Source organism: Ammospiza nelsoni, chromosome 13 (assembly GCF_027579445.1).
Source record: "Ammospiza nelsoni isolate bAmmNel1 chromosome 13, bAmmNel1.pri, whole genome shotgun sequence".
Taxonomy (NCBI): domain Eukaryota; kingdom Metazoa; phylum Chordata; class Aves; order Passeriformes; family Passerellidae; genus Ammospiza; species Ammospiza nelsoni.
Genome location: NC_080645.1, coordinates 17,645,079 through 17,666,852, shown reverse-complemented (window position 1 = coordinate 17,666,852; position 21,774 = coordinate 17,645,079). Strand labels below are relative to the sequence as shown.

Below are 21,774 nucleotides of genomic sequence, written 5' to 3'. Positions count from 1 at the left end.
TTGATAGGAATTTTTGCTCTATCTTTACCAAAATAAGGAAGGAAAGACATGTAATAGCATGCTGAAACAAATGCAGTAGCAGAATTGTTGAATTTTAAAAAACAATTAGAAGACAATTTTCTACTCCACTTCTCCTCTTTGAAACAGATCATTCTGCCCTGCCTCATTTAATATTAACTGGATATGTTCTTGTCTCTAGAAGAAAACACAAATGCAGTTCCCTAATCCACTTACATTCTTGTTTCAAATGCATTTACAATTAGCCAGCCTGTCAATAAACCACTGTCCTCACACATCATGTCTGTACAGCAAAATGTTTAAAAGAAACTCAAGTCTGTTCAGGATTGCCACCAGCTTTGAACAAAACATTTACATTACACCCAACCCACCTGCCAAGGCAACACCGAGAAATGTGAAATGGGCATGAAAAGACAAAGCTTCCACCTCCTTGAGGGATATTAATGAGTAACTTCAAGGTTTCAATAAAGCCTTATCTTCCCAGATGGGAATTAGAGAGGTCATCCCTAGGCAGAGACAATGAATCACTTATTTATTCTTTCCCTGTCTGCTGCACATACATATGTATCACAAGTCCTGCCTGCAGCCCAGGACTTTAAAACTCACTGCCCTCAACATCTACAACCCACCTGCGCAAGGGAAAGAATGAAAGGGACATGAAAGAGACAGAACAGTCACGACACCTATGTTTAAACTACTGAAAATCAAACTGCACATTTCTCCTGAAGGAAGGGTTACTCCTAACCCCACCCTGCCCCTCCCAAAAAAGAAAAAAAGTAAGAAATATTACATTTCACTTTGTTTCTGTATTTGTTTTTACTATCACTGCCCCTCAAGCTGTGCAAGGACAGGTCTCACTGGTGAAAAAAAAAATTAGTAAGGGTGCTACATTTGAGTTTGGTAGGTGTTTATAAAATAAACATTATTCCTCCCATGGGGGAGAAAGTCAAATTCATCCCCAGGCAAGCTGCTGTCTGACAAACAAAGTTTTTAAGTGTCAAAATTTCCTACTGGGACTTTAGCATTTACAGTAACAAAACATAACAGAAAAAAAGCTACAGATCTGTATTCACTTTCTCCAAAAAACCTTTAACCAGAATGAAACCCTGGACATGATGCGAGTGAAACTGTAATGGTGACACTGTGCTATATTTAAGCAATTCTTTGAGAAATGAAAACATGGCACAAACAATGGAAACACACACAAATCAGATGAAGTCCTAACACCTACAGTTATGGGACTGCCCACAATTAATACCTTTCTACATTTGTTAACTGGGTGTATATGCCAATTCAGAATACACTAATTTTATTATTATTATTTTATTAACATTATTTTAATTGTAACAGTCACTTGTCATCATGTCAAAAAATGCACTTTATAGAGAACATCATTTTTTTCCAGCCACTTTTGCTAAAGTAAGATGGCCTAACAGTTGCTCCATTGCATTCTTACATAGCACTTTTGCTACCAAAAACTATCTTGTCAGCACAAAAATTGTAGCTGCCTAAATAAACAACAAAACTGGTTATCTCTCAAAAAAAAGTAGGTTGAGTATCATTATTCAGACTTATATATGTGGGCACATACCATGTCTACTCATGGAATAAACTATAGATGAATAATCCATACACAAACTAATGCTAACTTCTATATTGCAGCCCAGGGACTGACAAGTAAGAGCTTGTGGGGAGAAGAATTTAATTCTAATGTATGTCTCAAGTGACAATAAAAAGGACATAAAGTGCCTAGAATCAACAAATAACTTATCCTCTGTACTCAAGGACATAATTTGCCAGATCTGGATTTAGCTGTCATTACAACTTTTGCTTTCAAATGCAAAACAAAGTGATGTTATTTTCCTGTTCAATTTTATTCGTGTTATATAGAATGCAGTAAAACTCGTCATGCCAGAGGATTTGCAAAGGGATGATGTGAAGGTTAATTACTGGCTGCTCATAAAGCATCCTGCCTGTCGAAAGCCCCATGTGTAAAAATGACCTTGTTATCAAAGCTGTTGAGTGCTCCCAACGGCCACTCTCAATGGGCAGAATGGATATTTTTCTGCAGCTCTTGAAAACCAAATTAGTTGCATTCAAATATCTACCTCCAGTTTGAGGAGGTTTTGGCATTGTGCCTGTACCCCACTTCTGTAGGGGGTGGGTGTTAAACTACCAGAGATTTTGCTTAAATCACGCATTTCCAGCTTGAAATGAAAAAGATTAAAATGTAGGTGTATCACAGAACCAAGGTCTGAAAGATACCTGCTAAACCTACCCACAGTCAGGCAACAAGTGAATGCAGATCTTATCCTTGTGCCCTAATTACCCCCTGGAAACCAAAGACACTACTTTAAACAATAAAGCACAGGTATTTCTGTGATCAACCCTATTTGTAGGGTGAGTTAGCACTGGGAAAAAATGATAAGGCACAAGACCAAGCACGAAGAGCACTGCTCAACAAAATGGAGCCTGCAATGCTACGCACAATGCTTTGCTATCTTCCTGCTATTTATACACATAAAATAATTAGGAATGAGAACACCTCAACATTAATTAAAGCACAGCTCCACAGGACTTCAGAAATCTTTTCAGAGATGGTTTCTCTGGTGACAGCTTTGCCAGCGAGCAGAGTTTGACGTGTCCTGTAAAAACACAACTTCATGCCTGGTACTGCCACATTGCAGAGAACAACATCTGAAGTGTGATCATGCCTCTCTCTACCCCTATCCTCCTCCTCGGCTTGGAAATAATCAGCTATGGATACTGCCAGGAAAATGCCTCATCCCCACTAATATTCAACTCCCCCTCCACAATGATGGTATCTCAACAAAATGAAGAACTGCAAAAACTCCTCGTGCTTGCGTCTCTCAGGAGCTTTCTCCAACAGCGCTCGACCAAATCTCACTTCTCCCTTTAAGCAGCAGTTCTATCAAAGAAAGAAAATATTCCCTTTGAAACATCCTCGAGAGCCCAGTGGAAACAGCAAGCAGAGATGTCATTGTGGCACAAAGGAGAGCTCTGTGAGAACAGGCAGCTGGCCTACCTGAAGGTTAAAGTAGCTCCCACTGAAAACCTGCTCTGAATACTTCAGAGCAGAGCATGATGCAGAAGAGACATTTACACACACTATGTCTGTGTACCAAGGTGTGAAAAAACCCAACCTCCGAGCACAGCACAGGCTGGATGAAATCCATTGAAATTCACCATTAACAGAAATCTACACAAAAGCCAATCCACTCTCTCCTATCAGTGTCCTATAGGAAGGCCAGAATGAAGCCATTGAGAAAAATGAGACATTTACATATAAATCAAAAAAAGACAGAATCCAAGTGCCGACTGATTAAAGATCAGTGTAAAATATATTTTGTTAATCGCTTATTAGATAAAATCTGTGTAATCACTCTATATACTCCACAAATATTCAAATAACATTGGCCATTAAATTTAAAGTCGGATATGAAAATATAAATCATATTTTTCAAGACTGCATCCGTCTATAGTACATCTTCTGTAACGCTGCTATCACCACCTCGCATTTTTTCTCTTGCATCATTTTCCAGCAGGAAGAAAAACCCTGAAGGAATCTCCATATTTTCCAATCACACTGCCTGTATCCGGGCAGGTTATGTGACCGCCAAAGCAGAGTCCCCAGAGCAGGCCTGAACCACAGCAAAGTCCGCGCACAACCCGAGCCTCGGCTCTCGAATTTAAAGCATCCTCCACCTCCCTCACCTCCAACTTGGCCAAGGTGCCAGCAGGTATCTGCCGACTTTGGTTTCGGATACAAAGGGCTCGGAATGGTGACTGTATGTTGGGGTCGTGTTGAGAGGGAAGGATTTTTTTTTTTTTAATAAATGAGCAAAAATTCAACAACAATAATAACAGCAATAGTAGCCTTGCTCTGAAAATAATAACAAAAAAAACCCAACACCGAAACTGCAAAAAATAAACATCCACAGGCTTACGAACAAGGAGAAAAAAAAATCCTTTCAGGATTTTCGCCGGCATTCCGGAACCCAGTGGGGCCGATCCCCCCCTCGCCCACCGGCGGTTCCAGCCCGGCCCGGCCGCCCGGGGACTGAGGGCTCGGGCATCCCCCGGGCCCCGCGGATGCCCCGCGGCGGGGCCGCCGGAGCCGGGCGGGCTCTTACCGTGGCCGAGGCGACGCTGTTGTCCGCCAGGGTCAAGTGGTGCGGCTCCCACCGCCGCAGGAACTTGGAGGTGAGGATCTTGCTGAGAAACGTCCGGGGGTGCCGGATGACACACACCTGGATGTCCCCCTCCTGCAGCAGCTTGTACCTCATGCCGTTGCAGTGGAGCAGGGCTCTCCGGCACGGCGCGGCACCCATTTTATTCCCCTCGGGAGCGGACATCTCGCCCAGCAGCGGCTTGCTCTCCTCGGGCTGCCTGCGGTCGCTGCCCCCGCCGGAGCCGCCGGTGCGATCCATGGCAGCCCCGCGGGCCGGGTCGGGGGTGGCGCTCGGCCGCCCGCGGGGAACGGTCTCTACGGCGGGTAGAGACGGGTACGACCAAAGAAAATAAAATTAAAAAAAAAACTAAAACAAAAAAAAAATCCAACCCCACGCGGTCGATGGAAAAAAAAAAATGCACGCTGAAGAAAAAAATAAAAACAAAACAACAAAATCTGTCGGGGAAGATGGGGGTAGGGACTGAGCCGCACCGAGGCGAGAAGGGGGAAAGGGAAGCGATAAAATCCTTATTCAAACTTCCCAATCCGCCCCCGGCGGGTCACAGCGCCGTGTCCATGCTGCCGGGCGGGCGCCGGCCGAGCGGAGGGTCGGCTCCCGCGGGGGCGGCGGACAAAAGCCGGCGGTGGTGGCGGCGGTGGCGGCGCGGGGGGCTCCTGACGGCGGCGGTGGCGGCGATGGGGGCTGCGGGGCGTCCGGCAGCGGCTCCTTCCTTCCCCCCGGGGCGTGTGCGCGGGAGCGTGCGGCGGCGCGCGTGCATGTATGTATGTATGTATGTGTGTGCGGGTGCGCGCCCGTGAGAGCGGGTGTGAGTGTGTGTGTGTGTGTGTGTGTGTGTGTGTGTGTGTGTGAGCGTGCCTGCCTCTGTGTGTGCGTGTCTGTGTGTGCGGGTCCCCACGCGCGCCGCCGCCGCCGCGGCAGGAGGAGGAGGAGGAGGAGGCGGCGGGAGCGGCGGGCGCTGCCGACACAGCCCCTCTGCCGGAGCGGCTCCGCGCGCCGCGATTGGCCCCGCCGCCGTCACGTGCCGCCCTGCCTGACGTCAATGGCCGCGGAGCCGCTCCGGGCAGCGGCGGCCGCGGGAGGTGCGCGGGAAGCGCCGCGCCCCTCACGGAGCCGCGGGATCGTTCGGGCTGGAAAAGACCTCTGAGATCATCGGCTCCGACCTGCGAGCGAACGCCGCCTCGTCAGCCCGAGCGCCGTGTCCTGTCTTTTCCTTAAACACCTCCAGGGACGGTGGTGCCAGCAGCTCCCTGGGCAGCCCGTTCCGATGCCCAGTCACCCTTTTTGTGAAGAAATCCCTTCTAAGGTCCAAGCTAAACCTCGCCTAGCGCGGGGCATGAGGCTGGGCAGGACTGGAGGTGCGCGGCACCCCAGGCCCCTCCATCCTGCGGGGAAGCCCCGGTGGAAGCTGCGGGAAGGGGGAGACTCCGTGCGGTCCGTGTCCCCTTCCCGCAGCCCCCGCAGGAGCCGGGCAGGGAGCAGGGGTTGTCACCACCTCTCCTTGAGGGTGACAAATCATCGCAGGCTGAGTTTTGAGCATCCTCGCTCCAGCGTTAAGCTCTTGTACAACCCCTGCAGAGAACGGCCAAGGAAGCCCGTGCCAGGCTGCTGGCACTTCAGCAGTGACATTCCCTTTCCTCTGCCTTTGTGGGGAAACTGGGAACGGCTGCGCTCCCCAGTGCAGCAGCCCTGGGAAGCCCGGAGAGAGCAGCACCTTCTCTGTGCTGATCAGGGTGTGGAGTGTCCTCTGATCGTCGGCAAAGCAGCACAATCCTTTATTTAAAAAGAAAAAAAGGGCATTGAAAAATCCAACTCCCTTCTAAGCCCCTCCAAACGGCTTAACAGCTGAGGGATGCTGTGTGCAATATGGATGCTGTGCCCAGAGAAATGATACCATCGGTTCTTGCTTTTTTTTTCTCAGTGGTAGAACTCAGATCTTGTTTCCAATATCCTCATTTGCACAACCAGGTTGGGACCAATTTAAGAAAAATACATTTTATCTAACACATGCAGATGCCATTGAACTGCAGGACCCCTCACAATGAGTATTACCAAGCTCCAGAATGTAGAAGGAATTTACAGGGCTGTTTTAGATTGTGCTTGCGACATATTCAGAGAAAGTATAAACCTTTATACTTGAAATACTGAAAAGTATAAGCTCACTTCTGACTGAGGGAGGTTGAGAGAGGGTTTGCTCTGTGGTGAGACAATTTTTCCAGTGTGTGTGTGCCCTGACTTTGTGTCTAGTGGCATGTCCCCGTGCAATAGCTCTCAGATAGGTCACCATGGCAAGAGAGGTGCCAGCAGTTGCGGGCAGTGTCACCAGCCCACCCCAGAGAAAGCTCTTTCATCTGATCCATTTGCATCACGAGTCACACACGGATTATCTGTTGGACAGGCAAGCTGCTACTGGAAGGGCTTGGGAGCCTTTGCCATAAAACCTTTTGTAGTGGCTGCTGTCAAAGACAATACATGACTGGCTGGACACAATTACAGCGAGCGTGTCCATCATGTGTGTTGTTACAGCGCTGTTCTGTTGAAATAGGATTGCATCTGACAGGAGAATTGCTGCCTAAACACTTTCAGAAAGGAAGGTTTTTTAACCTATCAATTACTAGCAAATTTGAGGGAGGCTTTTGTTGCATGTCAGCATCAAAATTATTTATAAAAACCAAGGAAGTATCCAGAGTACTCCCAAGTACCAGTTGATAAAACAATGCAGAATTATGCAACTTGGCAAAGGTTAGAAGAAAGCTACTCATTTAATGACATAATACAACCAACAGGAAGACAAAAATCTCTTTTATAGAGGTTCAAATTATCAGTATCTCATAGTCCTGGTAACCACCTACCTCCTGAACTTAAACAAAGTGACTGGTCATTGTGCAGCAAACATCACAGGCAGTTCCCACAGAGCTCTGTACACCATATACTGCAAGGGGTGAATGACACAGGCATTTACCATGAAACAAACCCAGACCTACTCATACCTATAAATATGTATGCCATAAAAACCATAATAAAAAATACTTGCAACCAAAGTAGAAAAGGACATCTAAGCTTTGTTTAGATGCAAGTTTTCAGTGCAGGAACTGTCTGTTTCCAGGAGTTCATAGGGCGCCTGGTACAAGGGAGACCTGTTCTTGTTTGACCCCAGGCACTGTTCTGGTACAAATGATAATCGTGTTGATAGTAGGACTGTTCTCATCCACTCACCTGCACCAGCACCTCACTCAGAAATAAAACCAGTGGGACTATTCCAGTGAGAGTCTGTGCAAATGAGCCACCTGCTCAAGCCACTGCTTTGAATCTACCACAGTTGTCCTCTCTGAGAGCTGCTCAACAATGGGAGGACATTATGTAAGAGTCTGGTGTCCTTAAGTGAATTTCCTGGCAAATTAGAGCAGTTGTTTTCCACTTGTGTTCCACAGAAAGCAGCGAAAAATAAAGGCTGGTCTGTAGCGATCGACCCACGAGTTACCTGAAAGGATCCAAGTCTGGAAATCCACCATTCCAAAGTGTTGAAACCCACTGAGACACTGCAAAAGCGACTCCTAGAAACACCTGTCAAGGACAGAGATCCAAATGGTGTGCATTTGCAGCTCCCCCTGAGTCCCCACTCTCAGGCTGCAGGTGTTCTTCTCTCTGAAGTAAACTCAGCACAGCACGATAAGATCAAGGCACGAAATCTCACATTGCCTGCCAGAACAGGGCAACCCAAAACCCTGTCTAGACAGGTGAAATTGAAACAGGCTGCTGGCTGCCCAGCTCACCAAAATGCACATCAGCCATCCAACCTGCAATAAATAGCCAGTGTGTGACCCAGGGCTGAGCACGTTAAAATTAACACCCTTCCTCATCTCTCCTATCAATTATAGCAAACAGAAGTTGGATCAGTTGCAATCCTGGCTTTTTTGTTCTTCCAGACTTCCTCTTCTGGCTCCATGCAGCACAACAGACATCTCAGGTATACATGCTTGGCAGTATTTCAAGGTGGTGTTTGGGGAATTGCTGTGTGGGTTTTTTTTCCCCCCAAATGTGCAAATCAAACCAGAAATTTCTTGTGAATATGAGACAATCATTCATTTAAATAATAAACACTGAGCAAATAATTCACAATAAAAAGCATATCAGTGAAAATATACTTCTAGCTACTCATAAGGTGCTTCTGGGCATGATACCAGTTTTGAATAATTCAAGAATTTGTGAGGTTTTCAATGAAATACTTCATTTCTCTGCTACAAGGGAAACACAACCTCTGAAAGTGAAAATTGAATAGTTTATTCATTATTTTTGATACTACTACCAAGTAGCAGCTACTTTAAGTCAGGGCCTCTAGGTACAGATCAGATTTGAATAGGGAAGGAGATAGAGAGAGATTTGTTCTACTCTGCAGAAATATCAGGGCAATTGGACCAAAAGTAAAAAGTGGGGCTGGCAAGGAAGTGAGCAGAGATAAAGATTTTCTCCAGAAGACAGGAGATTGACAGAAGGGCAATTCAGACCCACCTGCCAGTTCTGTACCCTACTCCTGGACTCTGCCCTTTCATTTGCACTTCTTTGTATCTTGCCCTCTTTTTATTATTCACTGCCATTTCATAATAGGCTTTGTAAACAGAAGCATGGCTTCCTGAAAGACACTGTAGCCTGGAAACCTGGGATATCCACCATGGATACACCCACTGGAGCTAAACCTACCAGGTCAGAGCAGATAAGGCTTCTGGGTCAGCAACAGACTTTTTTCCCCCCTTTTCCAAAACCAATTCAGTTGTGACATATATTATTCAGAATATTCTTCTGCTCAGTTGTATGTCTGTAAAGCCAGGAAAGAGCATTAACACAATCATTTGCAAATACCTGGGATTCTAGTCTTAGGAAAAAACTGCTACTTTTTATGCAGTTCCAGCATTTGGTGTTTTGGAGATCTACACCCAGTTCCATCAGGTGTTCTGCACAGGTCATTTCTGGTTGCTCACACAGAAGCAGTCTCCTGAAATACCTTCTTAAGCTTAGTAACACCCACCTACAACCATGTCTTAGAAACAAAAGAAATGTGATATTCTGAAGGAAAAGAAAGCAGCAATTTGTGTCAAGTGCTCAGTGCCACTAGCACAGGTTTCAGAGTGGTGAGGGGCTTGGAACATTCATGAAAAAACACTTGAGATGCCAAAACCTTTGCAGAAAAAATATATTGACTAAAGTCACCTCGTCTGAGTGTAAACCCATGCAGTGGATACCTGTCAAGCTGTGACAGAGCAGCTGTGGCAAGGGCCAGATACACACAATTAGATACCTCAACAGGGGACGTGCTGACCACTGTCCCCACAGGGGCTCTGCAGGTTTGTTGTATGTTCTAAAAGAGAAAACAAGAAAAAGGAATCATAATCACTTACTACACTATTAATTACTCCTGGTTCCTTTGACATTGTTGCAACATTAATACATGACTTGGCAAACTCTTTTCTCAAAGAGGGAAGAAAAGATCAATCTCCTTTTACTGTCTCTCACTGAAATTTTCTGTCAGAGGCTGTAAGGGCCTACCACAGTCATGCTTTCTGTAACAAATAAAAACCCACTTCCCTTGTTTGCTGAGCACATCCCTGGGAGTTGTCTGTTCAAAGATGTGAGATTATGGCTTTTCCAAGCAGAGCAACAAGGAGCAGGAATTCCCAAATTGTATTCAATATCCGTTTAGACTCTTACACAGCAGCTGCTCCTCTCATGTTTGGATCCTTGATGCATATTAGAGATAATGGAGCTTTCTTCCCTTATTCACAGAGGTGCTGCCTGGATTATGGAATTCATTAGTCAATGCTTGCAAATTGCCACTGTTGACTCAGAGCAAATTCCTGCTATGGACTCACTAGTCAGCTCATTTTCATAACAATGCTGTATTGTTAAAAAATACTTTTAAGCCACTCTTTAGAGAAACTGGGGAATACAACACATTCAAGCAAATGCCTAAAACATCAAAGAGATGAAGTCTCAGTAATGCCAGAAGTCCTGCATTTGAAGTGTGTTTAAATTAATCAGTGTGATGGTGTTAAGAGGATTCAGTAAGTCATAAAACTCTGGGCAACTGAATTGCTTCCCAAAAGGGGTGACCGACATTTAAACCTAAATAGATAAAGATTAAAGGAACCCACCCTGCAAGAAGTAGCTGCCCCTGAGGAAAGGAAGGCCTAGATTAGGGCACCATTGATCACAGGTGCATAAAATAAAGATTACATTTGCAAGGAGCTCTTTCTTTTTCCCAAATTTCTCCTTACCCACTCCTGAGACTAACAGTAATTCTGAAAGACACCTCACAGAGGAGTAGTAAGTGGGAAATCAGACTCTGCTGTGAGCTTGCAATTCTCTGACATCTCTGGCATTCACATTTCTACTCTTCTCCAAATTACTCAGTCTCTGGGTTCTTGCTTTCCCAGTGGATGCACATTACAGCACAGGGCTGACTGTGAGCAGTGCAGACCCTGGGGACAAATATATCTGTGATTCCTCACTGACATAAAGCACACTCTTGAGTGCATGATGCAGAATTACTTTTTTTTCTGCTGTCATCATCAGATGCTCTGAAGTAGGGGGATGTAGGATGAAGCTGGTGGTACCAATTGCTAGAAGGAGCCTGCCATCTGCTGATCTGAGCAGCACTCCAGTCTGACTTTTCCCAGATCTGATTTAGTGGGATGAAGCACTGTACAAAGTAGGTTAAATATATCTGAAATGAAGCAGAATTAACAGAGTTTCTGTGGTAAAGGGATTCATTTAAGTGGAAAGAGGAAGTCCCAACTCTTACAATATCAGATCTAAATCTGAATTGGACAAATAGAAATAAAGAGGCAAATAAAACCAATTAGTCAGTAGGAAAGAGATAAAGATACAGAGAGGAAAGAGCCTGAAATTTCTTTTCTTGCTTTGCTTCTCCCAAACAGGCAGTACAGCTAAGGTATCCCTCACCTTCACCCTTCCAACTTACAGCAGTTCTAAACTCCCTTATGGCCTTCTTCCAGGGCCACCCACATGTCCAGGCATGAAAAAATCCCTGGAAAAGGTGAGCTCTCATCAGGCTGCCATCTCCATTTACTTTCATGCTTACTGCCATCAGGATGTGTATAAAAATTATCATTTGGCAGGATGCAGTGAAAAGTCACCATTTCCATTACACTGCATTACTGTTCCCACCTCCAGCTAACATTTCCTATTTCATCAATACATTACACCCTACTAGTCATTCCAAGCTGCAGGTGCTAATCAGTTTGAAATGCTCTATTAGCTCTTGACACACATAAAACATCACAGTAAGACAACCAAGCATAAAAATTCAAAGGGAAGTATGGGGTATGATGCAGAGCTCTAAGCTTGTCACAATAAGGTGAAGTTTCCCCAAAACAGAGGAAGAACAGCTAAGAAAGAAAAATGTAGTCCCCAGATTAGGGAAGTGTATCTTCTCTCACTGAAGCAATAAATGGGGAAGTGAAATTAGAAGTGGATGAACCGCTGAAAGGCTTGGATTATTTTTTTAAAGACCAAGGGGAGGAAAAAAAGCAGAATAGAGAAAAAGCATCAAGTATTAGCAAGGTTAGTATCACAGGTTCTCCAGTGAAGAGGTGCCATAGAAAGAGAAGATAAAACATCCTTAATTGATGCTTTTATAATGAAATTTGTGTGTTACAATCCCTTCAAAACAACGTTACACAAAAGGCAGCTGAAACTCTCCTTCCTTTCCACAGTGCTTTCCTCACCTTAATATGAGCTGGGCTGTAAAGTCACCTCCCATCTGATGATAATGCACATCATCCAGTGCTGAGGCTTTGTTGTTCTAAGAACATTGTAAATACATCTAACACAGACCCTGGACCAAGAAGTCTAAACAAACAGATACAAAGGACAGGGAGGTGCATCAATTTCATGTGGTTATCTTTCATGGTTATGGACTCACAGATACAGCTAAAGGAACACTTTGTCATTACATACCTTGTCATTTTTACCTGCCCATCAGCACAGCATAGATTATTTCTTGAAAGTATAATATCCTTGAAGGCCTTAAAAAAGGCAACAGAAAATAGAAAAATAAAGTAATTTGCTTAGGACAGTTCCAAGATGAAATGCAACAGAGGAACAAGATGATAAATCAAGTGAATTCTCTGAAAAGAACAGGTGGTCAGTAATAGACAGACTGTACCATATGCATAGAAGGAATGTATCACACATCATAAGCAAAGAAAAAATCATTAAAAAAGAAACAATTTATGCCTGTAACTTTAATAGCATCCAAGGCTGAAGCTGACCATTAAAATCAGAGTTTCTGAGCTACTACAACCGTGCATTATGGAGGTGTTTTCTATGATATATAAATTTCTTCCAGTATATAAGACTATTTTTTTCAGAACATGAAAAAGATAAGCTGAAAAGAGTACATTTGGATTAAGCTCTTCACTAATGCTATAGAAAGCTTTAAGATAAAACTGCAGAATGAGACATTGCAGGGAAACACCAGCTATCCAGCACCAGCTCTTGAGCCTTTACTAGGACCTTGAGAGCATTAGGGATGGTACAGCTGTTGCTGCAAAACATCTTGTGGATTGGTTAACTCCACCAGCAAATTGCACCAGAGCAGATATCAATTTACATCTGTTTACCACAGCCACACAGGTGATGGGAGCAAAGGGAGTGGATGCAACGTGGGCAGTGTGGAGCAGGGTTGGGTTATCATTATCAACAGCAGGAGAATAAAGGCATTCTGTGTGTTCCAGGCCTTGTTTGTGAGTGCAGGCAGCTGGGGTTTGGCCTCTTGTTTGTCCTGCAGTCAAGAGCAAAGATCATGACAGTCCTAAACACTTTCTGAATTAAACAGAGAAACAAGAACCACAGAAAATGTTGGGTGAAGTTAGCAGGACTGGGACAGTGGTTAGGAAGATGTAAGCAGGGATGATGGGGCTGAATTGTCATGTTTAGAGGCCTCATAGTAAATAACTTACACCTCACTGTAACCATAATGGAGACACAGGTGAGTCCCTTGGTTCAAGGTCATCTCGGGAAATTACAGTTAGCTCAGCAGTAGTGTTTAATGAGAAATCCTGCATGTGAACCTGAAAAGAGAGATATTTGTCCACTTTAATTCATGCAGCAGTTTCAGTTAACTTACATCTGTGGCTAAAATGCCTCCTTAATTGGGTGTGGGAGCTTATGCTCCATACCTGGAGGATGATGGGAATTCAGGGAAAAGTGCATTTAATACATTAAGAGCTGTGAAGCTGGGTTCTGGGTTCTGGGAGTAATCCTTCCCGTGACTGTGCACAGGGATTCAGTTTGTTCTCATATCATTGAGCAAGAGAAAAGGAAGTCATGGCTGTCCAGAACAATTAAAAGTGGGAGTTTGGGGATGTAAATTCCAGGAACCATTCCTTGCCTGGAAACAGGAGATGATTTGGGGATTGACTGCTATGCTGTTTTCACAGTGATTTTTGATTATGAATGTGAATGGGCTCACACTTGCTATGCAGCAGTAGTTGACCTTTCCTAGGACAAGCCAATTAGTCTGCAAGAGTGAATAAAGAGATATTATCACCTTTAAAATCTGCTGCTGCTGCCACTGCTTTTCCAAAATACTCTCCTGTGGGCATTAAAGTGATGTTTTCATTTATCCACCAATAAAAACACAGCCTTAACCCATCTGCCTGTCCCTCTGTGTATATATCTGGGTAATTTAATAAATGCTTCTGGGTGTTGATTTACGTCATTGTATCTGTATATAAGCCTGCCTCTGTGAGCATGCTGCTGGTTGTCTCTGAGCATTCATTGTCTGCCTTGTGTGTGTGTGTCTGTGTGTCTGAATGTGGTTTTGTTTAAAATTTTTCCCTAGAAAAAACAAGAAGTCAGATGTTTCATGAAGTTGTTCGTTAAAATCAAGGGAAGGAAGGAGGAGACAGTAAGGGATAATTCAGAGAGAAACAGGGGCAGATTTGGCTACAGTTAATCATCTGCCTCAGTCTTCTCTGGAGGAGATGGGGGAGTTCATTCCAGACATTAAAATGTCTCAGGGGAGGATCGTATAGATCATGCTGGAAGAGAAATGGAAAGACTAAATTATCCAAAGGCTCAGAAAGCAATGGAGCCAGACGTCATCTGATCCCAGCAAGGATAAAAGCAGGGAGAGAGAACCTCCACAAGATTTGCCCAGGATTCCCTGAGAAACTGTGGGTAGAGACAGGGAAAATGATTTCTAACTGCTATCAGTAAGGCAGATTTCTAAGATAGCAGATTAAGGTATCTGGTATCCTGTACCCTGGTTCCAGCTGTAATTCCTGCTCACAGGGCAAGGTATTATTCTGAGTCAGAACACAGAACAAAAGAACATTAAAATGGAAGTAAATGCAAAGTTTCCCAACATGCCAACATCCCCTGAAAAAAAAAGTCTGAATAATGGCCCAGGAACACTTTCATAACAGGAGTCTCCTCAAAGCAGCAGCACAAGGGGTTGGATGGATTTTCCAGCTCCGGTGCCCAGATCACTTTGCACACACAGCTTGTTTTCCTGCACTTAATCATGGCCTGACTCACCAGCCCTTCTCTGCACTATTCACTATTCTCCCAGTTCAGCTGCAGTGTAAACAACTGAACCAGCAGCACCTCACATGGGAAAACACAGGGAAGCAGCAGTGGCCCTGTCCACGCACTGTGACATTCTCTGTTTCAAGCAAGAGGAAGGTAATTCCTGTTTTGGAAGCTGTTACACACCCAAGACCACAGATACCATCATGATACACCAGAATGAGAAGTTTTCAGCATTGGTAGCCAGGTATTCAGAGGACAGCAACGTGCCCATGCCACCTTGGAGTGGCCTTTGTCAGGAAGACACTGTGAACACAACATTTTTGTACATGACAATACTGGGATTGTTACCTATGTTCTCAATGACATCTGGCTGTGATCCAGTACAGTTCCTGAGAAATAGCTGGGAAGTTCTCTATATATCTTTTGTTTGCAGAGGCCCTCCCACACAGCACAACTCTTCCCTGTAGTGCTGTTAAACATGAGTAGCATCAGCTCTGATTGTTGCATACATTTCCTAGAAGAGGTAAAACAAACTGAGGAAATTAGAACTTACATTCCCATGTATGATCCTTCAAACAAAAACTACCAAATGAAAATATTATCTGCAACAAAATAATATCTTTCTTACAGAGAAAAGCATGACTCAGACCGTGAGACACTTGGACACTTGCAAAATTAATTCCTACTAAATTAATAATAGGAGTTCCTACTAAATTCATAAGAGGAAGTCCTACTAAATTCATAAAAGGAATTCCTACTAAATTCATAAGCCTTTGACAATCTTGTTCACACTTGTTCTTTCCAGGAAGTTTTCCCCATATTTCCAGTCATCTTTCCTCTTTATCTTCCATGAAGTAATTTCTTTCCAGAGCACACTACAGCAGCCCCTACACTTTTCTCCAGCCCCTAGGTTTTTCTCCATCCTGTCTGGGGTGCAGGTGGTGGCCCTTCTGCAGGGTCCAGCTGTGCCCACAGCCCCAGCCCACCAAGCCCAGGCCGTTCCAGCACTTTGCTCCCTGCACTACAGGGGATGTGTCAGCCAGGGCCATTGTTTGGAACAGGAAGCAAGTTTGGCCGCCTCTGTAATTTAGATTGTAGGCAATAAGCAGGGGTGTGGTGTGCAAAGCAAACAAGGCAGGATTAAGAGCTCTTTTCACTTCTGGACAAGGAATTGGTGGCCCACAGGATCCTGTCCCGTATTGGCTATGGCTTCTCCTCGTGACCACAGGCAGGAGTGAAAAACCAGAGTGTCCTCCAGGCTTTCAACTGGAGAGCAAAGATAAAAGGCCAGGCCCCAGGTTCTGACAGAACTTTATGAGCTAAACATCTTGAAATGAGATTATAAGAGAAAATTAAGAACAGTCTTCTCCTTTCAATAGGTCTTTAAAAACAATAACCAGGCCTTACTGTAAATTCATTTATTTTCCCTTGGTGTGCCAATTCCCAAGCTGATATCTCCTCTGTGTACCAGGGATATATATAGATCTAAATGTGGCAAGAAGACAGAAAGATTTTACAGGACAGCAATGTGGTGAGTTCTTTTTTCCAGGAAAAACTCACATCAGAGAATGAGTTACACATCTTGTTAAAGAAATACTATGAGGTAAATAAAATCCAAATTATATTTAGCTCATAGGAGGTGACAAATACTAGTCAGGTTGACTATTGCCTTGCTGGAAGTCAAGTCAAAAACCACTGTCAAATAAAGCACAAAAATAGAGAAAATAGAAGAGTCTGTATTCTTGCATTTGCTAAAGTGAGCAACATTTTTCTGTTTATTGCCAGCATGTTTTTTAAACTAGTTTTAAATACAAGGAAAGGTACTTAAAGTCAAATCTTGGCCCACATTCTGCTGAAATCACTTAAAGGGCCTGGTTTGGATCTCCAGAACAGCCTGGAAACCCCTCACCCAATGCAATGGATTATTCATGGCAAACTCCAAACCTGTGTCCGTTGTCCTGCCAGCTCACTGCAGCTGTGGCACAGCACACATCCTGCTGTGCCTTATCAGTGCCCACATCATCCCCACTGCAGCAGCTGTGGACAGGGCAAGTTGCACAAGGCAGGGGCAAACAGAGGAAACTCAGGGCTTTCCTTGCAAAAACCCAAGCCTGTGACAAAACAGGCCCAGATGTCACTGTGACAGTGTGTGTCAGCTCAGAGCAAACTCAAAACAAGCAAGAGGCAGCCATAAGCATTCAGATCTCTGGATCCAGACATTCATTTAATCCATAAGACCTCTCAGGCAGAACTGAGCTGTGGAGATGTCCTACATCCACTGGGTGATCAAACACGCTCTAATTTGCTCCCAAGGCAGAAGTGCCTCCTCTCACTGAGCACTCCGCACCCTCTCACAGCTCCCTTCTGGGTCAGCCCTCCCCACAGGCGAGTGGGTGCAGGAGGATCATCATTCTTTCCTGGCACAGCAGCTAATCCACCCAGCCTGACTGCAGAGAGATAGCTGAGTACTATGTGGGGGAAGAGTTTTTAACCTGTTCTTGCCTTGTTCCGTGTTAGGAAGCCACAAACTCTCTCACACAGAGGCAGCTGATAAAGTTCTCTCCTCTGTCTAGAAAGGACACCTAACCAGAGCAACTGGAATGTTAACTGCAAGAGTTAATAAAATTTTCAAGCAGATTTATGTGCACTCTATGAAATGAACATATAATTATCAAAAGATTCCCCCAGCTTTTCTTGGTTGTTGTGGTTATTAAGTGAAAGCAAAGGTTTAAAGTGCTCCCTGAGACAAAAGGGCCTGCAGAAAGCTGCTGCCTGTCCTTAGACTTTGCTATGCTAACAGTCCCTGTCTGCACTCAGAGTTCCTTCCTTAAGCACTTGAGCACTGTGAAGCCTTGAGGGGACCCCCGCCTTTGCCTAGAGAGAGATTTTGGGTGAGATTTTGGAAGAATGGTTTGCATACAAGTAGCAATGTGATCACCACTGGAACGCTGGTTTCCTGCTAGACACACAGAGATTTTGTGACCCTGTGTTCTTTTACAAAAGACAAGTGACCTGCAAAACCCCAGCGTTTCATATCTCACAGCGGTGTGGCAATACAACCTCCATAACAATAATGACTCACTGGGAAACAGAAGGATCAAGCTCCAGGGATCTCCTCCTCAGTACAGACCTGCAAATAAACTGGAATAATTTGCATTGCACAGCTTGCCTTGCAGAATCCACAGATAAAAATCGGGCTTGGCATGGCTAGGGTATCTGAGCAATATTTAGCAGCAGAACAATGAGCCAGCTGGGAAAACGTGTACTTATCCAAATTCAAGTGGGCAAGTAATTTTGGCCAACGTGGTTACTTAGGGATTGCCTGCCCAGGGAAGTTGAGACAAAGCAAACTAAAGTTTGAATGCATGGCATGGAAACCCCTTCCAGAAAATGGTGGTGCAAATAGTCCAGGTTTTCTCAGGGTAGTGCATGAGAAATGCCTGTGATTTTTTGGTGACACAGCTGCTTCTTTCTTCTGCCTGTGGCCTGACACCCTGACTTTGCACAGGGACTGGAGAATTGCCTGATCCCTCACTCATTGCAGAAGTTACTGCCTCTGTAACAGGAAGTAGAAAAGCCAACCTTCCTCAGCTCTTCACACCCCCCAGCCCCTCTGTGCTGGTGTAACCACACGCAGTGGTGTGAAAGCTACACCAAAGCTGGGATGGAAAAGCAAGACAAAAGTAAGCCTGCACAGATCTCTCTGTGTAAGCCACTAGGTGCAAATGAAGCATGAATTCAGGCATTATTATTTAGGGCTCAGGCTACAAATCACAACCAACCATTCCCAAAAGTCATGTGTCTGGGTGACACCCCAGTCTGCTCCTCCAGCATGGCAACACAAACATGGGGAAAGCAAAGAGAGAGGCAGTCCCAGGGGTGCTTATTGTTTGCAGGTACAACTCCCTTTTAAGAGGGAAAAAAAAAAGAAAGAAAGAAGAAAATACCACAATAGCACCCAGGAGGAGCCACAGAAAGGGAGCAGACCCCACCAGATGTACCCAGAGCTAAAGGCCCTGATCAGACTTCCCTGTCCTTTACCCATCAGACACAGGCCCTGACTTGCTAATACTGAAAGAGCGCGGAGGAAGTGGGATCTGGCTCTGTGTGCACAGTGGGGAGCTCAGTCCATAGTGCATAGCCCAGTCCATGTGTGCTTTTAACACCTTGGCACCTCTGGGAAGCTGTGGCCCTGGCTCTGTCAGCTCTGGGTGCAGGCTGGGCTTGGCCAGCACCACCTGCAGCACCAGAGGGAAGGGGCATGTGGGATTCTCTGGCACTGCTCACCAAGTCACCCCACATTCTCATTTTGGGAGCCAGGCCACTTCTGCCTGGAACAGCAGCCACATACAGAGTTCTTTGCACTGAGTGGCCGCTGTGGGTTCATTTCCCTGTGGGTGCAGGCAGCTCCTTTCTGAAAAGTCACAATAATGCTGATGTGGCAGAACAGCTCCACTGCCACATGGGAGGGCTGGATGCTGCAGCAGGAGGACTTGGGGAGTGTAAGCTGGAACCCAGGAAGTTTCATGAATCACCACTGCTCCTACATTCCCTACCCCTTGGGGATTTTCCAGGTTTGGTGCACACCTCAGGGGGCCCCTGCTAGGACTGTAGGCACTGGTGAGCCCCAGGACAGTCATGAACAAAATGGCATTCTAGCACGACCTATCTCATGGTTACCACTCATGGTGAGAGTAAGTTTACATACAATTTGCATAAAACGTTGGGTGGGGAGCCTCAGAGAAGGATATGGTGCCACTTGTCACCAAGCAGCTTCATGAAGGCAAATTGAAATGTGAATCTACTGAAGAGGCTTTCCTAGAAAGGGGAGGAACTCATTCCTCTTGCCATCAGAAGTGCAGGGGCATTCACAGGAGAATGCCTGTGAAAAAAACCTATTTCCTGGAGAATAAAGTTTCTGAAGAGGATTAAGATGACCAAAAAAGCAAAGAAAGTGGGCAGGGAGGCCAAAAGGTGCAGGAGTAGTTTCTTGTTCCTCCTCCAGCAGTACTGCTGTGCACTGAGGCAATAAAGGTGAGATCTCTTTGCATCATCCTGGGCCCTGTGGCAAAGGAGACACCCGTCTGTCCCTGCAGCTGTGGGGGAGTTTCAGAGCAAGAGTGGTGCAAAAAATCACACTTATCTCACAGGCAGCTGACAGCAGAAGCTCCAAGCAAAGTCCTCCCAACCATGATGGTGTCAGCCACATCCCTGAGCAGCCTTTTCTCCCTTCCCCTGGTCTACACACCATTGAGATGGTTCTGCTCCCCAAAAAACCTCTGGAGCCACTGCAGGAGTTCTAACAGCCTCGTTCAGGAGGGGTGAGAGCCTTGGTCACCAAGGGCCAGCACTGAGGGACAGTTCTGTGCTCCCCTGACAGGAGCAGCTCCTCCAAGGCATGACCTGACTTGGAAGCCAAGAGCTCAGAGGCTCAGCCTGAACAACTTGCTGGCATATTCAAAGATCTGCCTTTCTCACCTGCCAGTCACACAGATGTGCAAAGGGCAAGAACTGGAGTCACCAGGGACCAATTCTCCATCCTCCTGCTGGACCATTTGTCTTCACCTCTGCTGAGCTTCTCACAGCAGCTCTCCAGCACTCTCACTTGCAGCTCACTCACTGTTACCCCAGCTAGCCAAGCAAGGACACTAACTGAGGGAAACAGATAAAATTTTAGGCACTTTTCTGATACCAAACAAGTTTTTCAGCATGAAGAAAATTTAAACTATCATAATTTCAAGTTACTAGGACCTCTTTTTTAAAAAGGAAGAAACAAATGGTTAAGGTCTGAGGCCTCCAGTATAAACAGAAACAGACCACATTTACAAGATAAGGACTTAGTATTTTTGGGTAATATTGCAAATTTGATAACATTCATGATTTAATAGGACTGCAGCGCAGAAACACTAAATCTGCTTTGAGCTTTGGACAAATCACTAAATCACTCTGATTCATGGCTTCCAGGACTAATGAGAAGAGTCTCTTACACTAAACTTATCACACATGCAAGCTTTGTTTTGCCTATCAGGACTGTGCTAGGAAAGTGCAAACACTCAAAGATTACAGGCAATGGTAACGGGTGTAGCAATAAGGATGATCTTGATAATTATGTACCTTCAAAAGAGAGGAGAAACTTGTTCTGACTTGCAAATGGAATAAACCTGTCATAGCTCTGATAGGAGTCGCCCAGGCTGGCACAAACTAGGGATTTTTTTTTTCAGGTCTCTTTAATAAGCTGGTACCATGGGGGAGTGGAGGAAGACTCTGTGAGAAGCTCTGCTGAGAACACACTCCCTTGGTCCTCTGAATTTTCAGATTTCCCAATCTGTTCTGCTTTCAACCACTCACCATTCTAGGTCCAAGCAACACTTCCCTGTCTAGCAGTCTGCTACATTCACAGGTGCCTCACAATGTCAGAGCACAGACTTTGCAAATAAAAGCCTAAGGAGAGCTCTAAATATTTGTTGGATTGGGGCCTTACTTTGAGATCTTAGTGCTGCTCATAATCCAGGGTCTGCCCCAAGAGTGACACTGACATTGCACATTGGAAACACCGTGTTGATTGAGCCCAAGAAATCTTCTGGAATATTCCTTCTCAATTTCTCTGAAACCAACAAAGGGATAGAGATGCCTGTGGCTGTTTCCTCTAGTAAACAACATCATTCTAGCATTCTCCAACCCAGTAACTGTCTTTTCCCAATGGTTAAATGGAGTCATAGAGAAAGAGAGGACATCTCACCATTTAACCACAAATTCAAAGCACATCCAGAGAACTGAATGTACCAGGGAAATCCTGTAGGAAGATGTTCTCTCACCACACCACCAATGAGACTGAAAAAGTGGAAACAGAGAAGACTTCTCGTTCAAATTCACTTCTACAGATATGAAAAAATTTGGAATAATATTATACCTTTCTTTTCAAACTCAAGGATAAAGTAGGCAACAGCTGTGCTACACTCAAGTTATTCCCAGCATCTATTTAGGCAAGAAA

General features: G+C 44.9%; 1 protein-coding gene across 1 annotated transcript in view; it reads right to left on the bottom strand.

The window, feature by feature from the left end:
* The window catches only part of CMIP (c-Maf inducing protein), a 131,325-nt gene extending 126,196 nt beyond the window's left edge, over positions 1–5,129 (bottom strand). Inside the window, exon 1 of the mRNA XM_059481403.1 lies at positions 4,173–5,129. Within this exon, the coding sequence (XP_059337386.1) occupies positions 4,173–4,469 (297 nt within the window). The 5' untranslated portion in view covers positions 4,470–5,129. The remainder of the gene's footprint in view (positions 1–4,172) is intronic.
* Between the last annotated feature and the right edge of the window lie 16,645 nt (positions 5,130–21,774).